The sequence below is a fragment of the Hypanus sabinus genome, chromosome 18 (genome assembly GCF_030144855.1).
Source record: "Hypanus sabinus isolate sHypSab1 chromosome 18, sHypSab1.hap1, whole genome shotgun sequence".
In the NCBI taxonomy this organism is placed as follows: domain Eukaryota; kingdom Metazoa; phylum Chordata; class Chondrichthyes; order Myliobatiformes; family Dasyatidae; genus Hypanus; species Hypanus sabinus.
In genome coordinates, this window is record NC_082723.1 from 42340778 (window position 1) to 42360396 (window position 19619).

General features: G+C 39.6%; 1 protein-coding gene across 1 annotated transcript in view; it reads left to right on the top strand.

The window, feature by feature from the left end:
* pappaa (pregnancy-associated plasma protein A, pappalysin 1a) overlaps positions 1–19619 on the top strand; it is a 357796-nt gene that overhangs the window by 119915 nt on the left and 218262 nt on the right. Inside the window, exon 10 of the mRNA XM_059994294.1 lies at positions 3131–3327. Coding sequence (XP_059850277.1) covers positions 3131–3327 — 197 coding nt within the window. The remainder of the gene's footprint in view (positions 1–3130; positions 3328–19619) is intronic.

The following is a 19619-nucleotide window of genomic DNA, read 5'->3' on the forward strand; positions in this document are numbered from 1 at the left end:
GAGGTTACCTGCCTCATAGGATTCAGTAGCCTAATGATTAAATTACTGGCTTAATTTCCACAAAACCTGGCATGTTGTTCTAGAAGTATGTATTCCGATCCTACTATGGCCAACAGGGCATTCAATTTCATATCATTAAATCAATCTGGAATATTAAAGGAAGTACAATGGCAAGAGTGAATTGCTGGAAAAGCAAATTTGGCTTGGTGCTATTGTCAAGGAAGGAAATATATCATCCTTGCTTGCTTCAGTACATTATGACCACAAACCCACTGCAGTGGGATTGGCTGAGAGTGACTGAACAAGCAACCCAGTGCAGATTAACTAAGGGCAATAAAGGTTGGCTCAGTCAGCAATGTCCACTTGTCGTGAGAGAAATAAAAGCAAGATTGGGAATCAAAACCGAGTTTTATCCGCAACGCACTGGATAGAAAATTGCACCTGTTAAGTTATCAGGGGAACTTAGATCTTAGTGCAATATAAAATATATACTTGAGTTGATGATGAAAATATTTGAAATATTGTGAACAACAAAACATCTACGATATCAGGATTCCATTTACACCGGTTAAATTATATTATTTGCCAGTTGTACAACTGTAAGACTGCAGAGCTCCCGATTTAACTTTTTAAACTTTAACTATAGGATGATGGAAGTTTCTCTTGGTGTCCACTTGCTTGATGGCAAAAGTGAAACCAGAGAAAGAAGCTATTAGGCAGAAACATATGTAAGGAAATAATTCTGCACCAGGAACAAAAGGGAACACCCATTGTAAGACTGAAAAAAATGTTTTGGACTTTTCACTGACCTCTTCAGACCAGCAATAGAGCTACCATAAGCACAAGAAAGTCTGGAGATGCTGGAAATTCAAAGTAACACACACAAAATGTCAGAGGAACTCAGCAGGCCAGGCAGCATCTATTGAAATGAATAAGCAGTCTATGTTTCAGACCATGACTATTCTTCAGGACTGAGAAAGAAGGGTGAAAGAGACCAGAATAAAAAAAATGTGGGGAGGGGAAAAAGGCAGGCTGGGAAGTGATAGGTGAGGTCGGGTAGATGTGAAAGGTCAAGGGCCGGAGAAGAAGGAATCTGATGGGAGCGGAGAGTGGACCATAGGAAGAAGTGAAGGAGGAGGTAACCCAGGAGGAAGTGATAGGCAGGTGAGAAAAGGTAAAAGGTCAGGGAGCTAAATAAAGGAAGGTGGAGGGGAGTTACCATTATGTTGTTGAGAAAAGGCTCCTGTGTTTACAAATAAACAACTCCTTTAGCATTTACTGCTGTGCATTCTCATGTAATACTGCCACTGAGAGCAATAATATAAGAAAGTTGTGATAAATTGCAATTCTTCTCTAACGATAAGCTACTTAAACACATACTCAAACATTATTTTCGAGCAGTGTTGGCAACAAACCTAAACTCACAGAAGCCGAAAAATGGTTTATATGTGAGGTATTCATGACATTCACATGAAAATTGACTTCTAGATGGGTTTGAAAACAGGAAGAGAGGATGAGTGACTTTCATCTGCAGTGCAGACTTTGTGAACTCTGTCATGCCCCTTAGAGTTAAAACCAATTGTGTAAATGGGAGTTATTACTGATACAAGTAGGTAAGTGAGAGTTTTTAACACAAGGATGACTGGTTATACAGATAAGTTTGCATCCTGCAAATCTGTTTCCTGTCATGCAGTGGACTTTAATGGTTTAACTTTAGCACTTAGGTGCCTTTATTGCAGGTGACCAAATTGCAGACCGGTTAGTGAGGGAAATTCTCTTGGTACCATCCAACACTGCACGAAACAGGTCAGTGAGGGATACACTTTCTTCCAGGAAAATGTGTGATCACAAAGCAGGTGGAGTTGCAGCAGAATTAACATGAAGAAAATATTTCATTATGGGTTTGGTGTTTTTACACAATATCGCGAGCTAGAGGCCAAGCTTATGGGCTCTGCTGCTGAATTGGGGCAGAGTTGAACAATAATTTAAAGTCCTTTCATTCTGTTCATAACTCAAGTAGATTTCATTAATTTTGTAACATTGTGTAATTTTAAATACCTTGGTCTAATATTTCTTATGTGGGTCAAGGGGGTGGATTTAAAGTTTTTTAAGAGAGAAGGGCAAAATTATGAATACAATCCCCCAAATACCACTAAAAATCCTGTAATCCTTTGTAATAAAAACAGAATTTGTCTTATTCTTTCACCGTGCTAAAAGAACCCCTGGGGATCAAGCATCTGAAGTGCTTAATTTGATTTCTCACACCTTTCAATCAGTGGGATTAACATGACATTGTATTATGATGGTTCACAGTTTAAAGCTTAAATTATTTCATTGAATATTGGACTTACAATTCCTTTGATTAAAAAGTCCAGAGGAAAGCATGGAAAGATACTTTAAATTTATATATGGATTTTCAACAGCAGAGATGTGCAACTAATTTAATAAATGCCTATAAATAAACCTACTCTTCTATTCATGCAGAAAACACACAATGTACTAACATGCCTCTTATTTTAGCCACTGTTTTTTGGGCCTGTGACCTTGTTCTCCCCAATTTGTTGATTTGAGATGAATGGCCAAAAATGAGGATTAAGAACTATTGGGCAACCAATTTGTTTTTGGTCATGTTTCCTGCAGTTGATTTAATTTTGGCAGATTGTTAGCATTACAAAAAGAGTTTTTTTATTTTAATTGTGATCTTTAACTTTCCAATAATGCTTTCAAAACTTTCCTTCCCATTTTTTTTTGGAAAGGCAATTTTATAGATTCTTGCAAATGGAGAACAAGTCCTTTGTGGTTTGGCACAACTTTAACTGAAAAAGAGAGAGAGAGAGTGTGTGTATGAGAGAGAGAGTGTGTGTGTGTGTGTGTGTGTGTGTGTGAGAGAGAGAGACAGAGCGAGAGTGTGTGTGAGAGTGTGTGTGTGTGAGAGAGAGAGAGAGAGCAAGAGTGTGTGTGTGTGAGAGAGAGAGAGAGTGAGAGTGTGTGTGTGTGTGTGTGTGTGTGTGTGTGTGTGTGTGTGTGTGTGTGATTGAGAGAGAGAGAGAGAAATGGTGGGGCCTGAAATACCGAAATTCATTAGGATCTCTCTTTCGCTGAACAACTTTTTCATGTTTTCTTGCTACAGATGAACCTAGCAGGTGCTATTTCCATGATGGCGACGGCGTGTGTGAAGACTTTGAGAAAGAGACCAGTGTCCAGGACTGTGGTCTGTACACACCCAATGGGTTCATGGATCTGTGGGCCAGTAATGTCACTGTCTCACACCATGATGATCAATACTGCCCTGGGTGGGTGATAATTGGTCACCCAGATGCAACAAAGGTAAGGGACATTTTAAGTTTCCATGTTATATTTAGCAAATGATATAAGTGATAGCAACAGGCCAGCTTGTTAACTCATTAGCTGGGATCTTCTTTTGCTGTTCTGACACAGGACTAACCTGATTTATCGAAAATGTCTTCATGCTTCTGCTTATGTTCCAAGTGAAGAAATTGTTATTTAAAGACACTAAATGCACATGAATCCATCTGAAAGAACGGAATAGCTTGTAGGGCAAATAACTACTAAATACTAATGCAGTGACTAGGAGTTTACTATTCCGAATTCCCATTTTGAAGCCTTTTTTTCAGCTTGCTTCAGTTGTTTCTGATGATAAGTAATCAATGAAATGAAATGATATTGCAGCAAAAATATGACTGCATTATCTGCAATCCTTTTGATGACATTAATATTTCAGGTGCAATTAGTAACACTGCGTGATGTAACTGTATAGTGATGTGTCAATTCCTCCACACTCCAGATGATGAAGATACTGGTTAAGTACGAGGGGTGATTGATAAGTTTGAGGCCTAAGGTAGAAGGAGTCAATTTTAGAAAACCTGGCAATTTATTTTTCAACGTAGTCCCCTCCTACATTTACGCGCTTGGTCTAGCAGTCGTGGAGCATACGGATCTTGGACCTCCAGAAAGTGTCCACAGATGGGTGATTGATAAGTTTCTGGCCTAAAGTAGAAGGAGATGAGTTATACAGCTCTCCTTACATGCACATGCAGTTCAACTCTTTGAGTGATTATGCAGAAAGTTTGAAGTTAATAACTCATCAGAGGTGATTGATATGTCCGTGGCCTAAGGTAGAAGGAGCTGAGTTATTAACTTCAAACTTTCTACATAATCAAACAGTTGACCTGCATGTGCATGTAACGACAGATGTATAATGCATCTCCTTCTACCTTGGGCCACAATCTTATCAATCACCCATCTGTGGACACTTTCTGGAGGTCCAAGATCTGGATGCTCCACGATTGCTGGACTACGTGTGTTAATGTATGAGGGGGCTATGTTGAAAAATGAATATGCTAGGTTTTCTAAATTTGACTCCTTCTACCCTAGACCATGAACTTATCAATCACCCCTCGTATTTTTGGGGGGGAAATTGAGAGATTCAGTTTTGAAGTTGTATGAATCATGAATCAGTGGAGAATGAAAAGAAATTGCATTTTAAATCTCTTGCAAAAGTTATCTTCATGTTTAAGAAAAGGAGAGAGGATCTAACTAGATGAGGCCTGACATGGTCATTCAGTCAGAAACTTCAAAGCAGATGGTCATGGTAGAACTGACAGGTCCTTGGGAAGACTAGATTGAGGAGGCATTTGAGCATAAGAAAGCCAAATACCAGGAGATGGTAGAGCAGTTCCTGAGATAGGTGTGGAGAGCACAATGTGAGCCTGTAGAGGTGGGGTGTAGAGGTTTTATTGGCTTCTCACTCTACAGAACCTACTCTCTCCTTAGAATTATGGGAGATGCAAAGAAAAGAACCATTAGGACCATCACAGAGGTTGTTGAGAAAGCCTCCAGGTGGCTATGGATTAACAGATATTACCTGTGGACTAATGCTGCTGGGACACAAGCCGGGGCCTGATCATCCCTGCTTTGGTCGCCTGGACAAGAGTGCCTGATGTTGAAAGGCCTGAAACACCTGATGACCCCAGGTTACATCACTGATGATCGGTCCCAGCACGTCCTAGGATGCATCTCAGCATCATGATAGTTCTACTCATTCTACAGCTTGTGTATTTTCTGTGTTTTCTCCACAAAATGAGGGCATAACCCCCTCTCACAGCCTTTGAGAAGGTGATGTTAAGTTTATTTGGAGTCACTCAGCACAGAAACAGGTCCTTCAACTCACCATGTCTACACTGCCATCAAGCACCCTCCTACACTCATCCACTTTTTTCTGATATTCCCCCCATGCTTGGCTCATCAGCTACCCACCAACACCAGAGGCAATTTGCAGTACTCCATTAATATACCAGCTGGCACTTCTTTAGCAATGTAAGAAGAAATTGGAACACTTGATGGGGAATATACAAACTCCATGGCGACAGCAGGCAGGGTCAGAAAATGGAACTGGGAGAGGGCAATATGAACTGCTGGGTCACTAAGCCACCTTTCAGCAGCTATATCCTCAAGGTGAAGAAACACTCACAGAACTGTAGCTGTAACAACTGAGCCGAAATAAAAGTCAGGGATTTGACTTGTTAGATTGGCTTCAAGCTGAAAAAGCCAGAAATCACCCCAAAGTGTGCTTTGAGCAGCAGAATATTATCTGATTCCAATTAAAAAATGATAAGCCTTGTTTCAGAAACTTGGTGAGATACTGAGCCAGCTTTAATAATGCTGATAGATGGAGCTTGACTCAAAAAAAAATCATCATTTGGTGAGAAGATGAAAGAAAATTCTGAGAATTTGGTACTTTCTTGCCAAATAATTTCTGCAGTGTTCTGGGTCAATGATGGAGACAAGAAACAAGATTCATTCTTTGTCTACCAGTGATTCTGCCCAAGTTCCCTTCCTTTGTAAATTAACTGTTTCCCTATTGGGTTATTCAGATTACCCCTGCCACTGTCCTTCTGTTGACTGTCAAAAGGTGGTGGTCACTTTTAATGTGAAACAGGCACTATTCTCTACAGTTTGGGGATGATCACCAGATGAGCTTTTAAACCAAGGATTGCACTGAGTATAAAGACCAGGATTATGACTGCAGATAGACGCAACAATTCTCTGGCATTATTGCAAAGTACAAAACCCTTGGTCAATGAGAGTAAGCTACATTGTTGGCTGCTTTCCCAAGGCAGCAGGAAGTGTAGACAGAGTCAACGGAGAGGAGGCTGGTTTATATGATAGACTAGGTTACATTCACAACTCTCTGTGGCTTCTCACAGTCTTGAGCCGAGCAGTTGACATACAAAGCTGCGATGCATCTGGATAGGACGCTTTCTATACATAAGGTCGTGAGATTTTAAAGGAACTTTTGTCACAGCAGCCTGCAGAAGGATGTTTGGAAGCTTGGCACAAAATCACAAGTGCGCTGCTTCAGTGTGTGTGATCACTCCTCCAAGTGGTCATCTGCCCTGATGGAGCATCGTGCCAGGGGTGGTCCAATACTACTGCTAGATATAGAAGTAATCAGGGAGGCAAAATTCAAAGCACAGGGCTCTGGAACACAAGGCATAGAGTAAAATGGCTACAAATAATGATACTGCGACAGTTAAGTCCAGCAAACGGTTGCAAACAAAATTTTTTTTTAAATAGTACACTGGAAGAACTCAGCAAAGGCAGGACGTATAGGTCAAAATTGGGTGTTGTACAAGATAGACAGCAAGTGCACAGCAATATGAGGATGGGGTTGTGTAGGGCAGAGGCTGATAGGTGATAGGTGGAGCCCGATGAGGAGGGGTGATTGACAGGTAAAAGCAGGCAGGGAGGGAGTGAACAAGGACAAAGGGAGAAGAAAACCAAGTGAGCAAGAGAGTGTGGGTATAGGAAGAGAACGCTTGGGGCTGGAGGAGGGCGGGCATAGTTACCTGAGGTGCTGCAATTAAAACATCAAAGTCAGAATTCACGTCTCAGTGGGGATTTCGGCTCTTCGTTTAGAGATGTGCATACAGAGCACATCTGAGCTCCAATTTACATCAGTAAGGGAGAAAATCCAACACTCGGTGCTTCCCCGATGCAGGCAAATGTTCAAGTGTACTGACGTGGATATTGCATGTTCATTCCTGGCCCAGTTTCAGTCAGAAATAATCAGTGGTGCAACTTACTTTCTGCTCACAATTTTCTATGATTTGCACATAAGGGACAGTTACTGATCGATCCAATTTCTTCGCTAAAATGTTTAACACTTCTGATATGAGTACTGAATTTTTTTACACTCTGAATCTCACCTGTCTGGCAGTTCATTTTATTTTCCTTTTGCCTGAGTGAAATATGACAAGCAAATGACAGGTTTCCACAGATGGACAACATCAGAATCAGAATCAGGTTTAATATCACTGGCATATGTCATAAAAATTTGTTGCCTTGTGGCAGCAGTACATTGTAATACATAATAATAAAAACTAATTATTACAATAATAAGCATATATAAAAATTAAATTCAATAACTAGTGCAAAAAGAATGGGGAAAAATACTGAGGTAGTGTTAGTGAGTTCAAAAATACAATGGCAGAGGGGAAGAAGCTGTTCCTAAAACATTGAGTGTGTGCCTTCAGGCTCCTGTACCTGCTCTTTGATGGCACTAATGAGAAGAAGGAATGCCCTGGGTGATGCCACCCTTTTGAGGTATCAGCATTAGAGGGTGATCTGGATGCTAGGGAGGCCCATGTCCAAGTGCTGGAGGTTGAGTTTACAACTTCCCGCAGTTTTTTTCTGATCCTGTGCAATGTACCCTCCATACAAGACAGGTATGTAACCAGTTAGAATGCTCTCCAAGTCAAGTCAAGTCAAGTCACTTTTTATTGTCATTTCGACCATAACTTCTGGTACAGTACACAGTAAAAATGAGACAACGTTTTTCAGGACCATGGTGCTACATGAACCAGTCCAAAAACTACACTGAGCTACGTAAAAAAAACACAGAAAAAAAAACACTACACTAGACTACAGACCTACCCAGGACTGCATAAAGAGCACAAAACAGTGCAAGCATTACAATAAATAATAAACAAGACAGTAGGCACAGTAGAGGGCAGTAAGTTGGTGTCAGTCCAGGCTCTGGGTATTGAGGAGTCTGATGGCTTGGGGGAAGAAACTGTTACATAATCTGGTTGTAAGAGCCCGAATGCTTCGGTGCCTTTTCCCAGATGGCAGGAGGGAGAAGAATTAGTATGAGGGGTGCATGGGGCCTTTTATATTGCTGTTTGCTTTGCAGATGCAGCGTGTAGTGTAAATGTCTGCAATAGTGGGAAGAGAGACCCTGATGATCTTCTCAGCTGACCTCACTATCCACTGCAGGGTCTTGCAATCCAAAATGGTGCAATTTCCAAACCAGGCAGTGATGCAGATGGGGGGGGGGGGGGGGTGGAGATGGACTTTCCTCAGCCTTCGCAGAAAGTAGAGACGCTGCAGGGCTTTCTTTGCTATGGAGCTGGTGTTAAGAGACCAGGTGAGATTCTCTGCCAGGTGAACACCAAGAAATTTGTGCTCTTAATGATCTCTACCGAGGGGCCATCAATGTTCAGTGGAGAGTGGTTACCCCATGCCCTCCTGAAGTCAATAACCATCTCTTTTGTTTTGTTCACATTCAGAGACAGGTTGTCGTCTCTGCACCAGTCCGTTAGCCACTGCACCTCCTCTCTGTAAGCTGACTCGTCGTTCTTGCTGATGAGACCCACCACGGTTGTGTCATCGGCGAACTTGATGATGTGGTTTGAGCTGTGTGTTGCAGCACAGTTGTGGGTCAGCAGAGTGAACAGCAGTGGACTGAGCACACAGCCCTGGGGGGACCCGTGCTCAGCGTGATGGTGTTGGAGATGCTGCCTCCGATCCGGACTGACTGAGGTCTCCCAGTCAGGACGTCTAGGATCCAGTTGCAGAGGGAGGTGTTCAGGCCCAGTAGGCTCAGCTTTCCAATCAGTTTCTGAGGGATGACTGTGCTGAATGCTGAACTGAAGTCTATGAACAGCATTCCAAAGTACATCTGTAGAAATCTGTGAGTGGCTTTCGTGACATACCAATTCTCCTCTTCACCATCTGAAATTCTGCAACAATAGTTGTATCATCAACAAATTTATAGATGCCGTTTGAACTGTGCTTAGCCACATAATCACGAATGTAGAGAGAGTGCTAAGCATGCATCCTTGAGATGTGCAAGTATTGATTATTACCAATAAGGAGATGTTATTTCTGACCCACACAGACTGTGGACTTCCAGTGAGGAAGTCAAGGACCCAGCTGGAGAGAGAGGTAGAGAGGTCTAGGCTTTGGAGTTTGTTGATTAGAACTGAAGTGTTAATGCTAAGCTGTAGTCAATAAACAACAGCCTGATGTACGTAGGTATTACTATCGTCCAGATGATCTGAGGTCAAGTGGTGAGCCAGTGAGATTACATAGAACTTACTTACAATTTGGAATGAAAAAGCATATTAACAGATGATGCAGGTTATGTGGACAAAGAAAAGGCAGCTGAACACTTCAAATATTATTTTAAGTAGTTATATAATTTATTATATATAATCTATTATACATGGTAGTAGAAGTGCGATCACTTGAGTCAAGTATGATGTTTTCCTAAAGGAGTTGTCTATTTGTGGGTCCTCAGTTGGCTGTAGAGTCCAATCCAAGATCCACATATTCTGGTGGTGTGGGCAAGATTAACCTGGTGGCTGTGGTTAGTGGTAACTTGGTCAGTCTCTCCTTTTGCAGCTGCGCTTGTTCTCTGTGGCACAGCGGAGGTCGTTCTTGCGTAGCCAGCTCCCTCTTGAACAGATTTCCTCCAGAGGAATCTATTGACTGAAGTGGCTTCCCAGTTTTTAGATACAATGATGATTCTCTTCAGGCTGATTTTCATGTTATCTTTGAAGCAATTCCATTGCCCTATGCATGACCCTTACACAACTTTCCTATGTAAAAAGAACAAGAGGTAAAGAAGGAAAGGTCTAAACCAGTGAAAAGCAAATTGAAACAATTCATTTTCACATAAAGAAATGAGAAAAGTAAGTTTAAATTGGGACGGTTGTTAGAGAGACCACCTGAGACATCCAGAGTTGGACAAATTTAAGATGTAAAATGCTGTGAGAGAGAACACCTTTTTTTCCTGAATGGACTTACACTTACGTTTAACTTGCAATCGGGTGAGAAGTAATGTTAGACGCTGGTGGCAATAAGTAAAACATTTACCTCTGGTGGCATATCTTCCAAATTAAAAATGTTATTCAGATTCAGGGCATCATAATAGCATAGCAGTTAGCAGGAAGCTATTACACCTTGGGCCATCAAAGATCACAGTTCATTTCCAATGCCACCTGTAAGAAGCTTGTACGTCCTTCTTGTGAGAGCATGTGTTTCTTCTGGGTATTCCGGTTTCCTCACACATTCTAAAGATGTACTAGTTGGTAGGTTAATAGGTCATTGTAAATTGTCCTTTGATTAGGCTGGCATTAAGTATGCGGGTTGCTAGGCAGTGCGGCTCATTGGGCCAGTAGGGTTTGTATCGCTTAAATAAAACAAAAGCCTCAGAATATGATCTTGGTGTTACATGTTCAAGTCAGTGCACTAGTGTGCCACAGGAGTATTACATCTGCGAATTCCTTACTAAACCTCCCCATTCTTGCTGGCCTCGATGATGAGAGCAGTCGTAAAAGTACTAAAATGAGGTGTTGTATAATGCAAATTCCATTATTAATGTTGAAAGCAGTTGAGTTCTTGTTGACTGAATGTTTTCCAGAAACTTGTGTTATTGCAATGTTGAAGTGACACTTCAGAATTATCTGGTTCTTTGAGCATACTCCCCCCGTGCCCAGCTTTGTTACAATCTCCAGGGCCAATGCCTTGTAAACCATATAATACTTGATCTTCACTTCAGAAATTTGTGCATGGACTTAGGAGAGGAAGATAAAAAATTTAGAAAGAACAGAGCTCACAGTATGCATAACAAAACACTGGAACAGTTCAGGGAGGTAGGTGCTACAGTACCTTCATGCCTAGTGTACCTTAACAATCATATATATCTTGCAGAAACGTCAAAGAAGAATTGTTTATAAAGATATTATTAGATATGGTTAGCTTTGTATCAAACTTTAATTAATTTAAGAATGGAGATCACACTGTCCTCTGTTCATACAATATTCTCTCAGTAACTTTCACCAAACCTAAGAAATTGCTGTCTCTATGTTTTGTTAAAAAATTCCCTGAAATGAGCCTATGAAACTGAGTAAAATTATAGTCACCAGATTAAAATCTTTACACTAGTTCTCATATTTACAGAAAGTCATATATAAACACTGTTATTTAAAATGTTAATGGGTACACTCCCATAGTGAGCATAATGTTCCCTGTATCCAGTTGTTCCCATTAAACAAACATGGTAAACTCTCAGGAAATTAATTGTACTTGAGCAAGTTCCTTTTGAAGTGAATGTTCCCATTAAAAAGGTGCCTTTTCATCTGCTATGTACAGTATATGCCACTGCTTGCCCACAGAGAGCATTTTTGATGGTACAAGTGAACATGGATTATTTTGATCTCAGTCATATTTTGGCAATTAGTTGCAACACTGAACCAGAAATTAATGATTACATGTCTCCACAAGTGAAATCGGTATTTGACATACTGCAGTCACATGCCTGTTTGGAATAGTCATGGTTGGACATCCTGCAACACAGTAGACAAACATGGTGTTTCGAAGTCTATGAATGATAAACCATTTAAAATATCACTATTGGGGCTGGAGTTCTTCCACTGTTTTTCCACCTTCCAATCCTTAGTTTTGCACCCAATAGCTATTGACTGATTCTGGAGGACTGGAAAATTGCAATTGACACTCCACTCCTTAAGGAGGGAGGGAGGCAGAAGGAAGAAAATTATAGGCCAAGTAGCTTGACTTTAGTGGTTGGGAAGATGTAGGAGTCTATTATTAAGGACGAGGTTTCAAAGTACTTGGAGGCACATGATAAAATACTCAAAATCAGCATGCTTTCCTAAAGAGGAAATCTTGCCTGATAAATCTGTTGGAATTCTTTGACAAAATAATAGGCAGGATAGGCAGAGTAGGGTCAGAGGATGTTGTTCACTTTGATTTTCAGAAGGCCTTTGACAAGGTGCTTAACAAGATAAGTGTCCAGGGTATTACAGGAAAGATACTAGCATGGATAGAAGATCGGCTAACTGGCAGAAGGCAAAGAATAGGGATAAAGGGGAGCTATTCTGGTTGGTTGGCTGCCAGTAACCAGTAGAGCTCCGCAAGGGTCAGTATTGGGACCTCTTCTTGTCACGTTATATGTCAATGATTTGAACATAGAATAGTACAGCACAGTACAGGCCCTTCATCCCACAATGTTGTGCCGACCCTTAAACCCTGCCTCCCATATAACCCCCCCACTTTAAATTCCTCCATATACCTGTCTAGTAGTCTCTTAAATTCACTAATGTATCTGCCTCCACCACTGACTCAGGCAGTGCATTCCACGCACCAACCACTCTCTGAGTAAAAAACCCTCCTCTAATATCCCCCTTGAATTTCCCATTCCTTAACTTAAAGCCATGTCCTCTCGTATTCAGCAGTGGTGCCCTGGGGAAGAGGTGCTGGCTGTCCTCTCTATCTATTCCTCTTAATATCTTGTACACCTCTATCATGTCTCCTCTCATCCTCCTTCTCTCCAAAGAGTAAAGCCCTAGCTCCCTTAATCTCTGATCATAATGCAAACTCTCTAAACCAGGCAGCATCCTGGTAAATCTCCTCTGTACCCCTTCCAATGCTTCCACATCCTTCCTATAGCGAGGCAACCAGAACTGGACACAGTACTCCAAGTGTGGCCTAACTAGAGTTTTATAGGATGATGGAATTGATGGCTTTGTGGCCATGTTTGCAGATGATACAATGATAGGAGAGGGACAATTATGTTAAGGAAGCAGGGAGTTTGCAAAAGGACTTGGACAGATTGGGAGAATGGGCAAAGAATTGGCAGATGGAATACAGTGTAGGGAATGATATAGAAGGAATAAAAGTGAAGACTATTTTTTTAATGGAAAGAAAGTTCAAAAATCAGAGGTGCAAAGGGACTTGGGAATCCTTGTGCAGAAGTCCCTAAAGGTTAACTTGCAGGTTGAGTCAGTGGTAAGGAGGGCAAATGCAATGTTAGCATTCATTTCAAGAGGACTAGAATAGGAGAGCAAAAATGTAATGCTGACGCTTTATAAGGCATTGGTCAGACCACACTTGGAGTATTGTGGGCAGTTTTGAACCTCTTATATATGGAAAAAATGAACTGATATTGGAAAGAGTCCTTGAGGAGATTAACAAGAATCATTCTGGGAATGAAAGGGTTAACACGTGAAGAACATTTGATGGCTCTGGGCCTGTACATGCTGGAATTTATAATAACCGGAGAAGATCTAATTGAAATGTATCGAACATTGAAAGGCCTAGATAAAATGGATGTGGAGAGGATGTTTTGTATAGTGGGTGAATATGGGATCAAAGGTTACAGGGAGAAGGCAGGGGAATAGGTTTAGGAAGGATAATAGATCAGCCATAATGGAATGGGGAAGCAGACTCAATGGGCTGAACGGTCTAATTTTGCTGTTATGTCTAATGATCTTACGGACTTAAGTTGCAATTACTATCCCATCTGCCTTGATTTTAAGGTTTTTGAGAGAAGTAAGTTTGATTATAGCAAGAAAGTTTATTCTTTTTGAAATGCACTGGAATACCATAAGACATGGAAGGATATATCACAATTGGAGGGTGACATTTTGTTAATACCTGCTTAAAATGGTTGCTCATAATGTTCAACCATTCAATACATGTATACTGTAAATTGATTTACTTATTTATTATTATTATTTTAATTTTTCTTCTTCTTCTATATTATATATTGCATTGAACTGCTGCTGCTAAGTTAACAAATTTCACGACATTTTAAGTGATAACAAATTTTAAGTGATAACAAACCTGATTCTGATTCTACTTCTGACAGTAATCTACGTTTGAATGTCAAACCCAATAAGAACCTGAATTTATGATCTTTGGTATTCTGAACTCCAATCCTTTTTCAAACAACAGAACCATACAGGTTATGTTTTGTAACTCCAAAATGCTAACCTCTTTGAAAAGAAGACACAGGAGTCCGAAAATGCTGATCAAAATTTCAGGTTTACTTTAAAGCAAGGTGACTATGTGTCACGTGGTAGCATCATGACATATGCAATTCACTTATTTTTACATATAACTTGTAGTGAATTATTTAAACAAGCAAAGAATGCTTAACAACATATTTATAAAATTACTCAAATATTAATTAAATATTAAATATACAATACAGTTAATGCAACCTTTGGTACTGTAACAATCAACATTACAAGTCAATTGCCATTCATTTCAAAGCCATTAATTAGATTTTACTATATGCCTCTGTTAAATAACTAACAAAATCCTGCACACTCTTACATCATAAGTGTTTTGCCTTCTTTAAAAATCAGAGGAAGTGTTATGTGGGTGTTGATTTTTCCTTTTTATCTAGTTAGGTCCTTTTTCAACATATTTTCTCTACCAAATAGATCTTGAATGAAAGATTCTGTGTAAATAGATAAATTTAACAATTGCCTCATATCCCTGGAGGTCTTCACAATTAAAGCAAAGGATTGACATGAAAATATTTGAAACACTTGCAGTTCTATAATGATATTCCACAAAAATATCAGTGTTCCAAAAATTACTGAGCGTAATACCACTGAAACAGTCACTGTTTTAGTTGAAAGGACTGTCAAGAGAGGAACAGGAATGCAATCCACCTTCACAGCATCTGATGAAATATTCCCTGTTGGAAACAGCAACAAAGATATTGTCTTGCTTGTCAGAACTGATTAGTTAGAATATCCCACATGATGCAATGGGGTTTGATGTTCAAAACCACTGGAGGCTTTGGAAACTGAGGCAGATAATACAAATGTGTGGCATTTGTCTCTTGACCTTGATGGGATATTTCTTCATGTTGCAAGGAGAAGCATTACATTAATTTCAGTTGCCGCGATAAAGAGCACATGCAGGTGCATGTCATGTGTTGGTGACACTGTGGAAGACAAAGGCACTATCGATCCCTACCTGTTTGGTATTATTATTATGTATAATAATAATAATAATAATAAAAATCTACACAACAGTCAGGTAAAACTTCTAAGGATAGACATTCATCAATGAAAACAGAATACAGTATTCTGCGTGAGCATATTCAATTCCAATAAGAAGTACACACAACTAAACTTAAATGAGAACACAATCCAGAAAAAAGAAGAAATTTCACTATTGAAGAAAAAGTTAACCAATGGAAGAGCATTACCCTCCATGGAAGACATCTCCATGATCTGAGCTGACTAGATGTTGACATGGAAGCATAGAATGCCTGGTTCAGAGATGGAGAGCTCTTCCCAGAAACAGAAGGGTCCCTTATGGCAATACCGGACCACGTGGTTAACACAAGAAAGTATCCAAAATACATAATAAAAGACCAACAAATTCAAGACGATAGATGTAGAAAATGCTGAGAAAAACCAGAAACAATCCAACACATTACAGGATCCTGCAGCAGCTTAACTCAATCAAGTGATAAATATCATTCACTAAAATATTGCTTTAAAATACAAACTCATTAAAAAAAATCATACTTTATTATAAATACAAGCCTGATCTAGTTTAAGAGTAAGAATCCCACAAATTATATTACGACCAATCCATTACTATGGATAGGACAATCCAAAATAACAGTCTGGATATAATAATACAGGATAAACAAACAAGAACAACTAATTTAATAGATACAGCCATTCCAAACACACATAACATACAGAAATTAATCAGTGAAAAACACCAGAAATATGCTGAATTAAAAGAGGAAATTGAAAGACTATGGAACATGAACAGGGCATATACATTGTCCCAAAAGTAATATCTGCAACTAATATCATTCTAAAGTCACTGCATAATAGCATTAAACAATTAGAACTACACAGTAATATCTATGTAAATCTTCAGAAAACCACCATACTAAACACCACTACACTAGTCCAGAAGCTTCTAGCAATTGATAAATGAGTGTTTTTAGCTATACCCGTACCTCAGGTTTTACCAGCTTGAGTTGAGGAAAAATAAATTTCTGCAATAATAACAATGTTAATGCCTCAGCCATGGATTGTGAATGAAAAGGAATGCATTGGGCAGTTTCTGGAAATGCCTCCAATCTTCGAATTAAAGAGCAGTTATTTCAAATTGGAATCCATTATTAAGTTTCACCAGTACGGGCTCTCCTACTTCCAATGCGTACACTGCAATGCTCAAGGCAACTGGTGATGAAGGTCCTTTCCAACAGGTATACAAAGAAAACCATGATACAGATTAATAAAGCTTTTGATTTCATGAAATCAAGACACCTACATTAAATAATTAAAATCCAATTTTGTGCAAATCAAACCTATTTCAAAGTACTGCACCGATCAGCATCCTTCGGTCAAAAACAATCAATCTGTTGGAAGGGCCTTTTAAAGGTTTCACTGAGAGGAACAAGAAAATATAAACTCATGCTGATATTTTTAACTGATCTGTTGTGCAAGTATTAAATTCTGGAAGATGGGGAAAAGAAAAAGAATATTCATAATTTGATTTGTTACCTTTCTGTACAGCCCCAACCACCAACCCTCACCACATATTCTTCTGTTTACCAAAATCCAATTGACGAGACTTTTAATGACAGTTCAGGGCTAGAATGAGTCCCAAATACGTTTCAGGAAATGAAAGAATGACACTTCGGTGTAAGAATCACTGCTCTTCTTTTAATATACTGTGCTGGCCACGTCAAATGTTCTTACGTGTTCATCACACAAGGGGCATTTTTGTCATAGCAAGACAAAGGAAATCATGCTTTTGTTTGGTTTTCTTCTTTTTCACAGGAAATGCAGATCTTCCAACAATTACCCCTGCCGATCGCTAAACCTGACATCAATCTTATTATAATAAACTTTGAAACCAGAAGCAGAATCAGGTTTAATATCACCGGCATATGTTGTGAAATCTGTTACTTTGTGGAAGCAGTACATACAAATAGAGAGAAAAAAAACATGAATTACAGTAAATATTAATTAAGAAAGTAATGCAAAAATAAAAATTTTTTTAAATAGTGAGGTAGTGTTCATAGGTTCAATGTTCATTCAAAATCTGATGGCAGAGGGGAAGAAGCTGTTCCTGAATCTTTGAACGTGTGCCTTCAAGCTCCTGTACCTCCTCCCTGATGGTAGCAATGAGAACAGGGCATGCCCTGGGTGATGGGGGTCCTTAATAATGGATGCCGCCTTTTTGAGGCATCATTCCTAAAGGTGTCCTAGATACCACAGAGGCAATGCCCATGATGGAGCTGACTGTGTTTACAAGCCTCTGCAGCTTATTTTGATCCTGTGCGGTATCACCCCATAACAAGGTGCATACCAAATCTCTTCAAACTCCTAATGAAGTATAGCCATTGTCATGACTTCTTTGTAGCTGCATCGATATGTTGGTACCAGGATAGATATTGACAGCATGAGCATGAAATCAATCAGACTTTCTAATTCTGATCCCTCTATGAGGACTGGAGTGTGTTCACACACACCAGCAGGGAGCCACAACAACCTATAAACACCATTGATCCTGCACATGGATTCTATGTAAGACTTAGCAATTGTATGATAATAACTTTGATACAATTATAACTCATAAACTATTAGTTTACCATCAGCCTGTCATACTATTGCACAAAATTAACATCTGTTTACGCATCTTTACTAAGTTGAACTATTTATACCTTCTTATTGTCTCTTTTTGTTTACAACATCCCCACCCACAGACCACATTTAATTCCCTTATAAGCAAACTGAGAGACCAGGTTGCTTATAGTCTGGCCAGAGCTGTAAATGGTTTGTCCTGGAAGATGACACAATTTAATATAATACTTATGATACATTTCCTCCCATAGTCCCTATACCTGTAACCAACCATTGCCTCTGACTGGATTGCAGGTTGAGAGTTCATGGGACTTGCCAAATGTAGATTAACTCAATGTCACAAACTTCAGTCTCTACCAAAGCATGAGTGGAGTCGTCAGGAATATATCAGTTGTTGCATACATTGTCCAAAGTTCTTATGTACCCTGCTATCCTAGAATGCAAATTTATTCATTCATTCCAATGTAAAATACAGCAAATAGATAGGTGTAGATCTTCCACTAACCCAAGATCAACACTTGCACAATGCTTCTTCTTCTAACATGTTGGATGTGGTCTTCCATTTGAGAGGCTAGCTCCTGGCTGTATGGACTGTCTCACTTGGTGAAACTGTGCCCTAGAACACCTTTGACAGCCACAAAGGCCTCAGTTCCATGTTCAGCAGAAATATTAAAACATATGAAACCGTAAAGATAAACACACGAAAGTCTGCAGATGCTGGACATCCAAAGCTATACACAGAAAATACTGGAGGAACTCAGCAAGACAGGCAGTATCTATGGAAATTAATAAACAGTCGACGTTTTGGGCTGAGACCCTTCTTCAAGACTGGAAAGGAAGGAGGAAGATGCCGGAATAAAAAGGTGGGGGGGGGGTGGGAAAGAGGTGTATTAAAAATAAAACACTTTCAAAAGATAACTATAACACTGAAAGGCACAGACTTATAAACAATTCCATTAACTTAAACTAACTGTACTGCCCTTTAGACCCAATAGGCTGTCCAATCCAAAAGTGCTGATGACACAATTAAAGATACTGTTTAATTGTTTAATTAAACAATTTAAGCCAGTTTAAGGTGAGCTTTTGTAATGAAAGGCAATTATGTCCATTTTCAGCACTAATTCCCCCAGATTAAATATTTCTCTCAATATATGTTGACATCTCAATGACTTACCTTAACTTTTCATGCCCTTGATTAAGTAAAAATGACCAGAAAACAGCTGTTCCAACACACCTTCATTCAAATACAGATCGACCTCAGCTTCAATTTTGTTTAATCCAACAGCTTTCATAGCACTTAATTTATATAAAGATAAGTGTACATTCCTTTTGAAACAGTTTTCACAATGTGGTTATAACGCACATAGATGAAACAAGTAAAGTACCTTGTGTTGTTTAGTCAGGCTGAAGATACCTTGTTCAGTTTGAAGAAAGGATGTCTCCTTGTCCTGAAACAAAGCAAATTGAATCAAAAATATATTTTTAATACTTCTAAAATGCTGCGAGAGAGAGAAAGAGGAAACAAAAAGAGTTCTGAAGAAGGGTCTCAGCCCAAAATGTTGAATATCTATTCATTTCCACAGACACTGCCTGACCTGCTGAGTTCCTCCAGCATTTTTGAGTGTGTTGTTGCAGAGAGAAAGAGAAACAGATGAGCAGACAGACAGGGAGAAAGACAAAGAGAAAATCACACCAAGAGGAAAAGATAGAGGGAGGAAGGGAGCTGAGATAACAAGAGGAGAGAGAGAAGGAGAGAGAGAGAGAGAGAGAGAGAGAGAGAGAGAGAGAGAGAGAGAGAGAGAGAGAGAGAGAGAGAGAGAGAAGAGAGAGAAGAGAGAGAGAGAGAGAGGGGGAGATGGCAATTACCTTCGT